Source organism: Nestor notabilis, unplaced genomic scaffold (genome assembly GCF_000696875.1).
Source record: "Nestor notabilis isolate BGI_N333 unplaced genomic scaffold, ASM69687v1 scaffold4594, whole genome shotgun sequence".
Lineage (NCBI taxonomy): Eukaryota > Metazoa > Chordata > Aves > Psittaciformes > Psittacidae > Nestor > Nestor notabilis.
The window spans coordinates 255739-268909 of NW_009926718.1; the positions used below are offsets into that span (position 1 = coordinate 255739).

Here is a 13171-nt window from a genome sequence, read left to right on the forward strand (position 1 = left end):
GCTCAGATCAACCCTGCAGAATAGAAAGGCACTTCCCAAATGCCAATGGCATCCTGCCACCTGCATGTACCTGCCCAGGATTTCAAGGCATCCCTCCATGCCCATCCCCATCCAACATCCTGGAGATACAGCTTCTTTGGGGAATCAGGGTGCCCTGGAGACAACGGCAAAGTGGGGAGGATATGGCTTAAAGGTAGAGGAGCAAATCAGCTTTGAACCACCCTCAGCTGCACCCTTGTGCTCACTATGGTCCCTGGGGACCATGCACTCAGGTCCCCAACTGTTGCTCTGGGGAGGCACTTTGCTGGAAAGAAGGGAATGAGACCTCTCATTCCTGGAGACAGCAAGGACATGGAAAGGTGATGGCACTGGGCAGTGACCTCTGGAGCTGTGGGCAGAGCCTCCTGCCCCATGCTCAGCCCAGCAACACATGCAGTAAGGAGCATGGTACTCACAGCCTGATTTTCTCTCCCACACACAGATCCAACAGCCCACTGAGCCCCCAGATGTGATGTGGAGCCTTTCAGAAAAGCAGGGATAGAATTCTGGAAGCAATGTTCATCCAATGACCAAGTGAATATCATTCCTAAAATTCAACCCAACACCACTGAAATTATGGATGTGAGACAAAAATCCCAAACCTTCAGGATTTCCATGGAGGAAGGCCTGGTCTGTCCAGAGGGATAATCTTCCCTGTGGTTAGAGACGAGCAGCACACAGGCACTTGCAGACAAGCACTTGCCCTCCTGACAAGGGGCTCAGCCTCAGCCACTGGTCCTACCCTCTCCTTGCCTCTCCAAAGGTTTGGCTCCCTTTAACCTTACTCTGTGCTCTTTTGGGGGATCCTGAACTGTTCTGGGTCCCAAGTGCAAGGATTTGGCCTCAGCTAGATCCTGATTTTCTCCTGAGGAGGCAGAAAGTTCACAAGAAACACTGAACACAGGAAAACTGCAGTAGGCAAGGAGCAGAAAGTCTCACAAAATCACTGCCAGGCTTCACTCCCTCATGTCATCGGCTCCTTCCAGCCCGCAGGTCCAAATCTGGAACCTGAACCCAGCCAGGCTTTGGGTGGGAGAAAAAGCACCAATGCTGCCAAATTACCCCCCTTCCCACAGCACTTCACAGCAGTGGAGCTGGCAGTCACAGAAGTGGCCAGGAGCCTCTGGCAGAGCTCCAGGGCCAGCAAACCTGGCACAGCAAACACAGCAGAGCACCAAGCAGAGTGGTGGGAAGGGAATGTCCAGACCCAGGTGCATTTGGAAAGCAGCATCTCCTTGCTATGTGCCATGGAGGTGGTTAGGAGCAGGGCCATGAGATTCAGATGGTTTAATTTAACCTTTCTTCTTGTTCAAATAGAAATTAAGTCAAAGTCATAAGCGGTGGCAGGAGAAAGCAGTCAGGACTTCTCTGCCTCCTGGTGCCACCTCTCCCAAGCCTCTAAACCTGGAACACGGAGCTGGACCAGCTATCAGAAACCCCTATGTTTTCCTTCAAAGAAGAGCCAAAACTGAGGTGACCCTTCCCCTCAGTCCTCTGCCTAAGGAGAATCCTCCTTAGCACCAAAGCAGCTCAAGAAGTGATTTTAGCTCCTGAGCCACAACCCATCTCTCCATCCCAGTCCCCACTTTGGCAGCATGGTCACTAAGTGGCTGCTGGAGGCAGCATGGACGGTGGAGCACCACTGCTGGTGCAGCAACCCTGTTAGTGCAGCACCAGCCTCACCAAGCCAGGCAGAGGGTGCCCAGCTCATCACTGAGGTCACTTTTGGAGGGGCTCAAACCACACTTAAACCCAACACACAGAGAAACCCTTGGGGGGCTCTCCTGGAGCCAGGGGGCTCAGACACGGCCCCAGGGGCTGTGCTCGGGGGGCTGCTGCAGCAGTGTGGCCAGGATGCGCTGCAGCTGCGTAAGGCGGGCGCGCAGCGACGTGGTGGAGAAGAGGTTCAGCTGGTAGGACGGGTCAAGGGGCAGGATGGAGATGAGCCACCAGCACCACGTCGGGCCATCTGCCGAAGCCTGGAAGGGAGAGAAGGAGAAAGCCTCACATCAGGAACTGCAAGGTGAGTGCATGGCCTTTGGGCAGCATCGCTGATGGGAAATAGTTGTTCTTGCCAGGATAGCAGTGCCAGCTTTAGCTAAGGCATTCCTCCAATCAGCCCCATTGTCTATCCAGGCTCAAAACTGCTGGATAAACCCATTTGATTTCCAGACAAGCATTCCCCAGGGAGTCTCCAGACACAGATGTAACTGGGAAAAAGTCTCTACGAAAGAGACAACAAAATATCTTGTACATTTCTGTGATTAAAGCAATGCTTTTTGGAAACACAGGCTGAATCCTGCATGGTTGATGTCTTTTGGGGCATTTACAGTATCATCACTCAGCAAGGCGAGGAGCAGGCCAGTAAACTGTGCAGTGCTTTTGTAAACTGGCTTTCTTAAAACCTGAGCCAAACCAACAGGGCAATGCTCCATTCGGCTGAAGGAGGAAGAGCTGTTTTGTAATTTTGAGCACAGCACTGATGTGACTGCTGGCCAGGACAGCCTTCGCCTGGGACAAGCCAGCAAGAGGTATTTGTGATGATCCAGACAGCAAACACTTTCTTAAAGGAGTGAAAACTAAATCCGAGCAATTTTTTTCTCCCCTCCAGGATCTGAATTTGTCAGAGCAATTTAATAAGCAAACGGGATCCTGCCCTCTTAGCTCCTCGCCTCTGGAGGAGCTATGGCTGTCTCAAAGGAACACAATGAGAAAGGAGACTGCAGATTCGCTCTGGGGTTTCTTTGCCTGTTTGTTCATATGTTTGGTGGTTTTACCCAAGTGTTTTCAAATCCAAACAGTTCAGTTTCTCAGTTCTTATTTAGGAAAAGACCCTGGGAAAGCTTGTAAAACGCAGTGCTTGTTTTCCAAGAGCAGTTTAAACCCATAAAGAAACAATAAACAGTTTGAACAAACACGCCCTACATCTCTCCGAGTCAGAGATGCTGGTAACGGGAGTGAAAAGCAGGGTTTGTTCTCCTCATCTTGTCATAGAATCATGGAATGGTTGGTGTTGGAAAGGACCTTAAAGCTCATCCAGTTCCAATCTCCTACCACGGGCAGGGACACCTTCCACTAGAGCAGGTTGCTCCAAGCCCCTGTGTCCAACCTGGCCTTCAACACTGCCAGGGATGGGGCAGCCACAGCTTCTCGGGGCACCCTGTGCCAGCGCCTCAGCACCCTCACAGGGAAGAGCTTCTGCCTCAGAGCTCATCTCAGTCTCCCCTCTGGCAGGTTAAAGCCATTCCCCCTTGTCCTGTCACTATGTGCCCTTGTAAAAAGTCCCTCTTCAGACTTCTTGTATCTTGTTGGGTAACTGAGCAGGGAAGCAGGGTGGTTGGGCAGGAACCTACTTCAGAGGCTCTTGCAGTACCCGCTCTATTTAGAGCAACTCTTCCTTTGGGACATTACCTGGATATCCTCCTCCTTCTCTGGCAGCGGTCCATGCTGCATCAAAATGTGCCTGGAGGCAAGGTCTTGGTGCTCACAGAACTGCTGAGCCAAGCGGTAGGTGCTTTCATGCAGACACTGCAGCTCCTGCAGCTCCTCCCCAGCCACCTGCATGGAGGGAAGAGGAGAAGGTGTCCATGGGGAGCCCTTGTCCCAGAAGTGGCAGCTTTTGCCCTGGCCCTACCCTCACCTTCCTGTCCTCCAGGTACTCGATGTCGGCAGTGTTGTAGCCATCCCTGTGCCCACGGCTCAGCACCCGGAACCGCCGCCGTCCAATGGTGTCCACCAAGGACCTCCCATCCGCCAGCAGCTCGATCTGCCGTATCTCCAGCATGCAGCCATAGTCAGCAAAACTGGAGGGGGACAGGGAGAGAAAAGAGGGGTGAGCTCGGGTACCGGTGGTGAGAGAGATGTTCTACTGAGGCACCACCTCCAAAGGAGTTAAAAACCCAAGAACTAGCTGGCAGGAGGGGTAAGTTTTGGAGTTAACACTTGCTGCTAAGAGAGCAGGGAATAGTGAGCACACTGCCTGTGCTCCCTCGGATTTGCCACATAGCAAAATGACTGAAGTCCTCATACTGCCCTGGTGTACAGTGGTCCTGACAATACCATCCCTTGCAAAGACATCCTCCCAAGCCCAGAAAATGTTGTTAATCCCATTTGACTTGAACAGGACCGTAGCACAGGGAGGATATGGCATGTAAACACAGGTATTTAACAGAGTATTTGAGTTAGGAGTCTGGAGACTGAACCCATCCAAGATCTGGAGGTGCCACCACGAGCATAAATATGGCCACACTGCATGAAACAAAAGCTCATTTAACCCAATGTCCTCTCACACCTTGTTAAAGGCAAAATATGAGAAATAAGGCAGTTTTCAAGAGCTCACTAAGAGGAGCTGGAGGTCACAGCAACTGAGACATCCTGAGACAGAAGCTGTTCTTACACCATCATATTTAATAGTAACTGCTGGCTCTGCCCAGCTCCAGCACTGGCCCCATTCCTTGCCATGACAGTGGTGATGCTGGGAGGCAGCAAGATCCCGTTTCACTCTACTGCGTGGGGAATGCACCACCACCCTGCTGAGTGAAGTGCAGTGGAATAGGAAGTTGCACCTTCCTCTGAACCACTTAGGGTTTTAGATACTTGGGACTGGGGCAGAGAGGGGAAAATCAGGCAGGGCAGAGGGAAGCTGCCTTGCCCCAGGGCTCACCTTTTCCCATGCTCATATATACACATGCCGAACCTCCTCGTGCCGGTCTCCTGGCACCGCCGGATCATAAGGCGGTATCGAGGCTCGAAGACGTGCAGAGGGCAGGCGATGCCTGGGAAGGACATCGTGCACACGAAGATGGGGATGTTCTTGGTCAGGCTGAGGGACAGGAGGAGAGACCACTGTGAAAGCTCCTGGAGTAAATCCCATCCCAAGGGCTACTCCCACAAACTGGATGTGTCCTTTACCCCAAGAAGTGATTCTCTGGAGCAGAGCAACACCAAAGCTTCCACTTGGCTTACCAAGAACCCAAGTTCAGACTCTGCCCACAAAACAGCTCCTTGCAGAGACGCTCCCTTATCCCCTGGTGCCCCATGGGGCATGTCTGCACCCACCCAGCCCTGCTGTGAAGTGGTCCTAGAAGTGAGACAGACACCACTTGAGCAGAACCAAGCCAGAGCAATGGCATGTTCTATGGACAGACTGCTTAGACCCCCATGCGTGCACACACATGCACCCTGGAGCAGGTCCCTGCTTACTTGGAGAGCTCTGCCATCTCAGCCTGGTGCAGGTCCCGGCGCTCGGCCAGCTCTGAGGGGAAGGTGGCCAGTATGATGTCCTGCAGCAGCACGGTGGGGTTGTAGTTTCCAGCCTTCAGGTACTAAAAGAAATGAGACCCAAAAATAGGTTGGAGAAGAGCACGGGGGGAGCCCTAAGGCTCACTTTTATTAGAGCTGAGGGTAATTTTAGATCAAAGTCAGGGATAAAACCTATCGGGGGATGTCGAGCCATCAAGCAGGACGGGATGTCAGCTCCACCGAGACCTCCAGACAAAGCTGAGACCTAGGGCCCGTCCAACACAGTGTCCTGTCTCTGACAGTGATGCAGTCCTTGTATGACAACCTAATTTCCCTGATGGTCTCATCCGAATCCCTTTTCATTAAAGATTAAATCAAATCTCCAGGCCATCAGGTTTTCCATCCATTTCCATTTTTAAAAGTAATTAGCATTCGCTTCTTTCCTTCTCTCTTTCTCTCTCTATCTCTCTGTCCTGTTTACAACCTCACTAAATCACTGTGGCATCTTCTGGAAATTAACCTCGCGGTCTTAATTGTCAACTGTCTGGTTATTCCCATGTGCGTGGAGCTGACACCACAGTGCCAGGGAGCTGCTAACGTAAGACCATTGCACGTTCCCACCCCAGCCCTGGGCACGCTGCCCGGCTCTCCCTCGGGCTCCATCCCACGGGACACATGGCCTCACCTCTCTCAGGCTCTGTTTGCAGAGGGGGCAGTTGGGCCGGTGGTCCAGGCACCGCTCGAGGCACTCCTTGCAGAAGGTGTGCCCACACGGCGTCGTCACCGGCTCAAAGAACATCCTGCAAAGGGACCAAAGTCAATGGACCACAGAGAGAACATGGGGGAAAGAGCACAGGAAAGCTCAGCAGAGAGAGACCTCACAGAGCCTCTGGGTGCCCTTCAAAGCTGTCATTCCCCAGGCCTGGCTCAGCACCTTGCTTTGGAAACCCCATCTCATCTCAGCCTCATGGTGCAGGAGTGCCACAAAGTGCTCAGTGACTTAAGAAGCCCAGGCTGGTGCTGCAAGGGTAGAGCAGGTCAGGGTGGGCAAAGCTCTGGGTGCAGCTTCTGGCTAGCCCCAGCCTTGTGCCTGCATCTTCCTTAGTTCACCTTGCTGAGGGCAAGAGATTTTGCTTCCAGCAGCAACAAGACGTTTCCCGTATCCTCTCCTACCCTTTCAAGGGAAATCTGCTACCTTCCCCAGCCCTCTGCACTGAAGACAGCGATGCTGCAAGGATGCAACACCACAAAAGCTATCTCACTCTGTGCCTTCCAAGCCCTGGCAGCCCATGGTTATGAAACTCACCTTCACTAAAGCTGTGTTGGCTAAGCTCTGCTCATAACTCCTGTTAATTAAGTGTAAAGGTGGTTACCTGTCTTATTCCTTTAATTAGAAGTCTGGGCTCAGACTGCTGGACTTGCACAATGACAAAAGATGAGTTCCAGGCCTGAGCACTGCTTCCCATCCCTGCAGGGTCCCCGTGGACCCCATCAGGTCCTGGTAGGGCTGTAATTCCCCAGACACAAACAGTGGTGCGTAGCCTAAAAGGCAGTGACGGGAAAGTGTCTCCTCCTCTGTGCTCTAAGAGCAGAGCCAGCAGCAAGCCTTAAGGTTGCTCACAGGTAGCTGCAGGATCAGAAATTAAATGAAGGTCTTGGAAAAGCCCTGACTCTTCCTTGACATTATGTTTCCCTGCTCTCAGAAGAGACCTAAATTCACCTAATTCAGACCAGATACAGGTTTGATCTCTCTCTGTGCTATGTCATGCCCCCATCTCATGCCCAGACCTGAAAAAAGCTGCCATACAGGAGACCTTGACCATCTTATACATCCAATGGTGCAACATCTAGCCCTCTGCCAGCAGGCGCTTGCACAACTGCTTGAGGTCTTGGGACACGCCAGAAATAACAGCCTGGTTTCAGCATGCCCCGTGGCAGCACCCAGCCCCGAGTCAGCAGACAGGCGCTGTCCCTACCCTGTCCCCTTTTCCACCTCCAGCAGGCACATTGATGGAAATGCTCCCCTTTGGGTTTGTACTATCCCCATCATGGATGGTATTTCCCTGGGGCAACACCTTCCTGTTCCAGCTTGCAGTTACAAAGGGCAACCACCACCTTCAGTCTTTGACCTCACTGAACATCCCTACCTCCAGACCAACATCCCAAGCGATACAGACCTAATGTTGCTGCACCCTGGGACAGGGCAATCTGAGCTCTTACAGCCTGGCAGGGCAAAGCATGCCCCTGTCTTCCCCTCTTACCTCTACTGAAACCTGTGTTTCAGCAGTACTGGGGACTGAGTTTGCTATTACGATGTGAAGACATCCACACCAGGAAAGAAAACCCATCAGTGCTAATTCATCTTCCTAAAACCTCTTCTGCTGGAGAACTCACCGTATGCAGAGGGAGCACTCCATGTCAGACACACTCAGCAGCTCCCAGCATGGCTGGGTACACTTTGCTCCTGTTGTTTCCTCCTCGTTGTCTAGTGGCAAAAGACAAGGAAAGAGAAGGAAATAGAACATTTCAATACTGAAAATTAAGCTTTGCTTTCTGACCTTGTCCTAAGGTGTAAGTAGTTAACTGCTACACAAAAGTGTTTCCTAGTACTTGGAAGAGGAAGGTCGTGTCTCCCTACTTCCTTTTGCAGTCAGGGAAACTGAGGCACTGGGAGGTGAAGTGGCCTAAGAAGCTCCAGATGGATGTCTCTGGAGACCTGCCACGGGTCATCACCCCCACTTTATGCAAACCCAAGTATGTGGCAGCCATCTAGATGGATGGTGATGGCACATTAATATCAGTGGAGGTGCCTCTTCCCCAATGCATGTTCCTCGCAAGGGAGTTTAATCTAAATCTAAACCCGTCTAAATCCATGAGAACCAAAAGAAGCTTTTCCCTGACTCCGCATAAGGGAACAAGTGACATCTGGCATTAGCAAGAACTTTTCACCACGCTATACCCAGAAGTTTGCTCAAGACAGGATCCTCCTCACATGCATGAGGAGCAGCGAATGTGCTGACCAGAGCTGTCCCATCTTGTGCCCCTGGGATGTCAGCTCACTGAGCTGGCACACAGCACAAACACAGCTTTCAATGCCAAAATGGGTTTTAAACAAGTATTTTGCATGAGATGAGATTCTGGTACCTTTGATGACACTCACCTACCAGCCACTGGCCTTGCCTCTCTGCTGTAGCCTCCGGTTCTTCTTCTTGCCCTGGCTGGGAAAGGGTGGCTGTTCCCTGGCTGTGCTCAGACCCAGCATCCCCTCTACCATCCGTTGGCTCTTCCTCCTGATCCTCAGCACAGCAAAGATGAAATTGAGCCCACTAAAAATTACCTTTTGGGTTTTTTTTTTCCTGAATGTAGTGTGACTTGGGTGTTTAAATACAAGAGTCCAAAATCTTAGCAGAAGTATTGCAGACTAAAACTGGGAGAGGAATGGAGGCAGAAAGAGCCTCTTCTGTTTCCCCAGTCCCCACAGCACTGGCTCCAGTGGTGTCTTTGCTCTCCCATCTTCAACTACCTGCAGCTTCTCATCCCAACATGCACCCACTTGCACATGGCTATGGTCCTGCACAGCCTCCCCTTATCATACTGCTTTTCCATCACTGGAAAACCCCAACTTGGGATGTCCCAGAGGGACATTAAGTCCCATCACAGACTGAGATCATTGCAGCCTCTCTTACCTGGGCTTGTGCAGAAGATGGGAGCACAGGGCTCCCCCCATCAACCTGGGGACCAGTTGAGCCCTGATGAGTATCACCCGGGCGTGCAGCAACCGTGCATAGGGATGCCTGGGGAGCATCCTCTTGCATGAGGATCTGCAAGGAAAAAGCATGGCTCAGGGGGTGCTGGAAGAAGGAAGCAGAGAGGTGGATGGGCTGCCAGGCTCTCTCTTTCCCCAGAGCAGCCTCAGGACATGTCAGGGTTTCTTGTTTCAGTGCTGGCTGAGCTCTGTGTCAAACAAATGTCTTGGCAGAACATAAGGAAGAATGCAGCACGAGGCAGCGAACAAAGTGGTGTATTTTAAGGGCTGGGAGCTGTGCTCTCCATCACCCACAAAGAGCAGGACGGGAGTGAGCTGTGGGGGTACAAGGTCATTCCCCATTCCCCTGCCCTTTCCCTCCTGGCGGGCAAGTGTCCACTCATGGCATGAAGTCCCCCATGCTGGGAACACTGCTGGAGGCCATACCAGTGATGGTGATTTTGGTACACAGGTGGGTGCTGGCCTGAAATCACCTGCAGAAAAGACACTGGCTCTACGCTGGCAGCTTTTGGCTGGTGCTTTGCCTTGGGTGACTACTGGCACTGCCATAAAGCCCACCTCATGCCATGTCAGCACCTAAATGCTGCAAAACCCAAGACTTGAAGATAGGGACTGAGCAAGGGGAGTTTTCATGGGTGAACCTGCATTGGAGCAATGGGAAAGCTCTTGGACCAGGACCCGACCTTGATCCCACCCAGAGCAGCACAACCGTGATTGATACAAGTCCTTCAGAGGATATGGGTATCTCCCTGTGCAATGTGAGAGCACAGGACCCCACCACAGCACCACACACCTTCTCCATCTCTTTCCGAGCAGGGTGGAAGTTGGGATTGAGTGTCAGGCAGTGTTCCAACACCAGCAGGGCTTCCGCTCTTTGTCCCATCTCCAGAAGCACCTTCCCTTTCCTGAAGAAACCCTACAGAGCAGAAAAAACCTGTGGTGACTGTGACATAATGACCAGCTGAGCACATACCCCTTCAGCTCCCATGCAAGCCCTGAGGGAATCTCCCTCCAGCCTCCTCCCATCCCAGGCCAAAGCACACGGACATGTTGCTGCTCCCATGCTCAGACTTGTCTGAAAATTACAGGAACCCACAAAATGGGGCTCTCCCAAAGTGCAGTAGTTGCAAAAGCCAAGCAAACAAACCCTACAGAGACCTAGAGAAGGAGTCAAGGGCTCTGCCTTTGAAGGTGGAAAACTATTGCCAACAAGTGCTTCACATAACAGCAAACAAGCTCCCAGGGCTGATTTCTCCAAGAGCAGCTCAGCCTTTGGCCAACACTTGAACCTCAGCTGCAATCCTGTGCACTAACATTGCTACGTGCCCTATGAACAAGGACAGGCATGACCCCAGACCTGGGCTTGCAACGTAATGGGTCTGGCAAGTGTGTTCCTGAGCAGTATGAATCCAATGGCTTGAATTCAGGGAAGGGGGAAACTGCTCCCACACACTAAGATTTGGCTCCAGGTGCAGCCAGTCAATGGGGTCTTCCCCCTGCTCACCTCGTGCTGTCCAGGCTCAGCCCTGCACACAGCGTCCAGGTCCTCCAATGCCTGCGGGTGCTGCCCCAGTGCTGTGAATGCCTCTGCCCGGCACAACCGCAGGGAGGTGGCATCTGGGGCTGGACAGAGAAATGTTATCACTCGTGATGGGTCCATGGAGAGACAGTGGGGCTGAATGAGGTGGGGAAGATGCCACCATGGGGGGACAACCCCTGTGCCACTGCTTTGCACGGAGCACAGCCAGTTCCTGCGCCTGTCTTTGGCAGGAGTCGCTGCCCTCGTAAGGCTCTGCAAGGAAGTTATTTCTCCCAAATATCTAGTTTTAAACTCTTTGAGGCTCTTCCCTTTGTTTTTCCCCATCTCACCCAAATGCCTTCAGCCAAGGGGCCCCACCACTGCCTTGTGGATCAGCCATGCTGGGATCTGGGCTCTCATCCATCCTTTTGGGATGCAGTAAAATGCCATACATGTAGTCCCTACAGGGGCTGTTGCCACAGGAGGCTCTGCAATATGATTCACCCAGCAAAGCCACAATAACACATTACTAAACAAGCCTGCAACTACCAAGACCTGAATCCCAAAACTCCAGGGAGCCTCCATGACCCACCTGGCTGCTCTTCCAGGGCAGAGGAGAAAGTAGAAGAGTTCAAGGATCTGCCCCCACCGCATGACTCGTGGTTTCCAATAAAAGGCTGACACTTCCCAGAATGGAGGAAGAGAACTGAGCATCCAGTTCCTCATCAGTGAGATGTCACCGATGGGATCTCAGTGGTGGTAGCATGGCCACGACACCGCAACTGTCACAGTGCTGGGCACCCCACATACTCCTGCCTTCTCCTAAGTAACAGGCACTGAGGCCCTCTTCTCTCCTGCCTCAGGGAAACCCCATAAAGATCTTCCTACCAGCACTGTCAGCACAGGAATTGGGGTGGGGGATGTTGGAGGGTACAAGCAAGCAGCACCCCAAAAGCTCACCTGGAGTAACCAGGTGTGGTAAAGTTTGTGGGTTTGACCCGCAGAGATTCCCAGACCCACCCCGTTACATCACAGCCTGCCATGGAGGTGACCTACATCCAGTGCTGTGCTGGTTTTCCAGCTAAGGCAATGGGGTTGTGCACCCAGCCCTGTGTCACCCCACCACTGAGCATGGCCTGATGGCTGCTGAGGGCTGGGGTTGGGGACCTGCTGCTCCCCAGCCCCTTTAGGGAGACCTCTGGTGTCACAGAGGTTCTTCCTGGCTCCCCTTGGGACAATGGTAGGTCCAGCACAGGTAGCATGTGTGGTCACCCTGCAGGATGCTGGCTCTAAAGCCAACCTTGTATCATAAAATATAAGCACTATCTGCAGGCCACCATTTACTGTGGCAAACTGGTGTGGGCAACATCCCCTTGCTGAAGGGCTAGCAGCTCCCCCTGGGACTGATCAGTGATCAGTCATCAGGAGACATCATTGCTGATGATGTCTCCAGTGCTCCCAACCCCAGCAGATGATGCAGCTCTACCAGGTCCAGACCAGCAGTCCAGTGACAGCAGGGCACAGAAAGCAGCATCTGCCTCCACCCCTGCCTGCACCCACTGTCACCATGCCCAGGCACCCACCGATCTGCCCAGGCACCCATCATGCCTTATCATGGACAAGGAAGGTCTCCAATGGCTATTGCCTCTTCATCCTCTGCGCCCACCATGGAGCACGGGGAGACCTTGCTCTCTACCTGGTGCCACCATAACCCAGACAGCATCTGCACCAAGGCTGCACTGGTCATGCTGAGCTGTGCAGCAGAGCAACAACTGATCCCTCAGAGCTTATCTTCACTGATAATGTTAGCTGAGACCCTAGTGCTCAAGTCAGGAAATGTGGGAACTGACTGCTCAGTATCCTGTCCCCCAAACACACATCCAGAGATGAAATATTCCAGCCCCTAATGACAGGTAGGGATGAACAAATGGGTACAAAGTCTAGAGGCTTATTTTCCATGTGAGCAAACCCATTCCATGTGGCCAAAAAAGCAACTGATTTGGCAAAAAAGATGTGTAAACTGGGGCTATGAATTCTGCATTTCTCTTCTGCTGCAGCTATTTTTGATCTATGATATCATTAGACATTAGGGACGTAAGCCAGCTGGCGGCCCCAGCAGCTGGTGAGTGACTGATAGCACTCGCCAGCCTCCTGGCTCCAGGCATGTCAGGAGGCCTCCTGTGTTACGTGGTACAGTGCATTCTTGTGTTCACTTATTAAAAACAGAAGATAAAAGGTTGACAATTTACTTTCTCCCAAGCAAAAAGAGCTGCTCTGCAGGGTGGGCTGAGAGGGACACTGCAGAACAGTCCACACAAACACACATTCCCGTGGGTTAAACATTTATCAGTGGTTCTGTTTGAAAGCAAAGGGAGCCCGTAAGAAGCTGTGCAGCCTGAAAGTGGGCTGCAGGAGTTGGAAAACACATCCCAAAAGCACCACCCACGTGGCTGAGCCTGAGCAGCAGCATCAAGTGTGGGTTTATGAGAGCTGGGGCTGGGATTGCAATTTCCTCCTTGCCCTTAAGCTGGACTTCCCCTGTCCTTCAGGGAACAGAGCATTCAGGGGAGGCTGAGGACAGAGCTGGCAATGTTTCCTCTTTATAC

At 52.3% G+C, this 13171-nt stretch overlaps 1 protein-coding gene across 1 annotated transcript; it reads right to left on the bottom strand.

The window, feature by feature from the left end:
* Positions 1-1838: 1838 nt before the first annotated feature.
* On the bottom strand, positions 1839-10706 carry LOC104405078 (LON peptidase N-terminal domain and RING finger protein 1-like). The gene is made up of 11 exons (XM_010013679.1): positions 10551-10706; positions 9840-9962; positions 8967-9101; positions 8441-8570; positions 7675-7765; positions 5966-6080; positions 5242-5363; positions 4703-4861; positions 3680-3842; positions 3451-3597; positions 1839-2018 (listed from the first exon to the last, which is right to left on the bottom strand). The coding sequence occupies exons 1-11, from the start codon at positions 10704-10706 to the stop codon at positions 1839-1841; spliced, it is 1521 nt and encodes a 506-aa protein (XP_010011981.1).
* Between the last annotated feature and the right edge of the window lie 2465 nt (positions 10707-13171).